Source organism: Myzus persicae, unplaced genomic scaffold (genome assembly GCF_001856785.1).
Source record: "Myzus persicae strain clone G006 unplaced genomic scaffold, MPER_G0061.0, whole genome shotgun sequence".
NCBI classification, from domain to species: domain Eukaryota; kingdom Metazoa; phylum Arthropoda; class Insecta; order Hemiptera; family Aphididae; genus Myzus; species Myzus persicae.
In genome coordinates, this window is record NW_019101625.1 from 4,306 (window position 1) to 5,741 (window position 1,436).

At 40.5% G+C, this 1,436-nt stretch overlaps 1 protein-coding gene across 1 annotated transcript; it reads left to right on the forward strand.

Annotated features, from left to right (window-relative positions):
- Nucleotides 1-584: 584 nt before the first annotated feature.
- Nucleotides 585-1,118, forward strand: LOC111029886. Its single transcript, XM_022309120.1, has one exon. The coding sequence runs from the start codon at nt 585-587 to the stop codon at nt 1,116-1,118; it is 534 nt and encodes a 177-aa protein (XP_022164812.1).
- Nucleotides 1,119-1,436: the final 318 nt, after the last annotated feature.

The following is a 1,436-nucleotide window of genomic DNA, read 5'->3' on the forward strand; positions in this document are numbered from 1 at the left end:
ATGCAGATTCAATGCTGTATCCAATGCTCTTACCACATGGAGAAATCGGCTGGCATTACAACTTAAGAATATCAACTTTCAGAATATCGGAGCGTGTTCGGAACTCTATCAGAGTTTGCTCCTTCTCGCTTGGCCATCAGATACACAGGAACCAATAGCAATGGGAATGAAGGCCATACGTTTAGTTTATTACAAGCAGGTGGTTTTTTGTTACAGCAGTACATATGTGATCAGTACGTTGGAAGCGAACGATCTACGTTACATCCGAGACAACCAGAAAGCACTCTTTGTTGACGCTTATCAAGGCCTTCTGGACCATATTAACCAACAGCTCCGCCTGGACGAAATCGATCCGGTCGGCCGCAGGACAATTCTGCCTTCGACGTTTCTAGGTGGTCCTAGGCACATGAAACAATGTTACCACGTCGCAATGTCCCTTGTGCGTAAGTACGGAAAGCTGGACTTATTCATAACATTTACGTGTAACCCTAGGTGGCCAGAGATAGTAAATAACATTCCGGTTGCCTTCAACCAACAGGCCTGATTTGGTTGCACGGGTGTTTCACGCAAAACTGAAGGAGCTAATGCGTGACATCACGGTTAATAAGTTGTTTGTTATAGATGCTTATGTTTACACTATTGAGTTTCAAAAACGTGGTCTCCCACACGCACATATACTAATCATCTTGGATGAGAACAGCAAGTTACTAACTGCTGAAGACGTCGACAGTGTTGTGTGTGCCTACTGGCCTGACCCTGCATCCGAAAGGCGCCAACTCGACAGTGTGAAATCGCACATGATTCATGGTTCGTGTGGACCACTCGACCGCAACAGTCCGTATATGGTGGACAACAGTTGTACGAAGAAATATCCCAAAGAATACAACGAGGAGACTGTATACATTTCTGAAGGTGGTTACCCGACTTATCGTAGACCGAACAATGGACTTGTGGTCAACGTCAGAGGTCATCCTGTTGAAAATGAGTTTGTTGTACCATACAACCCATACTTGCTGGTCAAGTATGATGCCCACATAAACGTTGAGGTGTGCTCTACTGTGAAGAGCCTAATGTATTTGTATAAATACGTCTACAAGGGCCATGACGCAGCTACCTAGGAAATTTGGAATGGGGATGAAATTGAAAAGTAATTGAATTTAACTTATAATTTTAATTGTTGACTTCTCAATTACATTCCATCTATCATTATTGTGTTAGATAATAATTATGATAAAAATGGTATTAACATTGTCCAACAGTCAACCAAAATCATTTTAAAGCTGCATCAATCTCAGTAATGTTACCTTAAGTGTTATTCTGTATATGTGATAGATGTTGTTGGTAAATTGTATTTTCATTAATATTCATTATATACAATACAATAATATAACATTTCATTTTGTGACTTATGAACCAATAATGCTGCTCAATTTAAA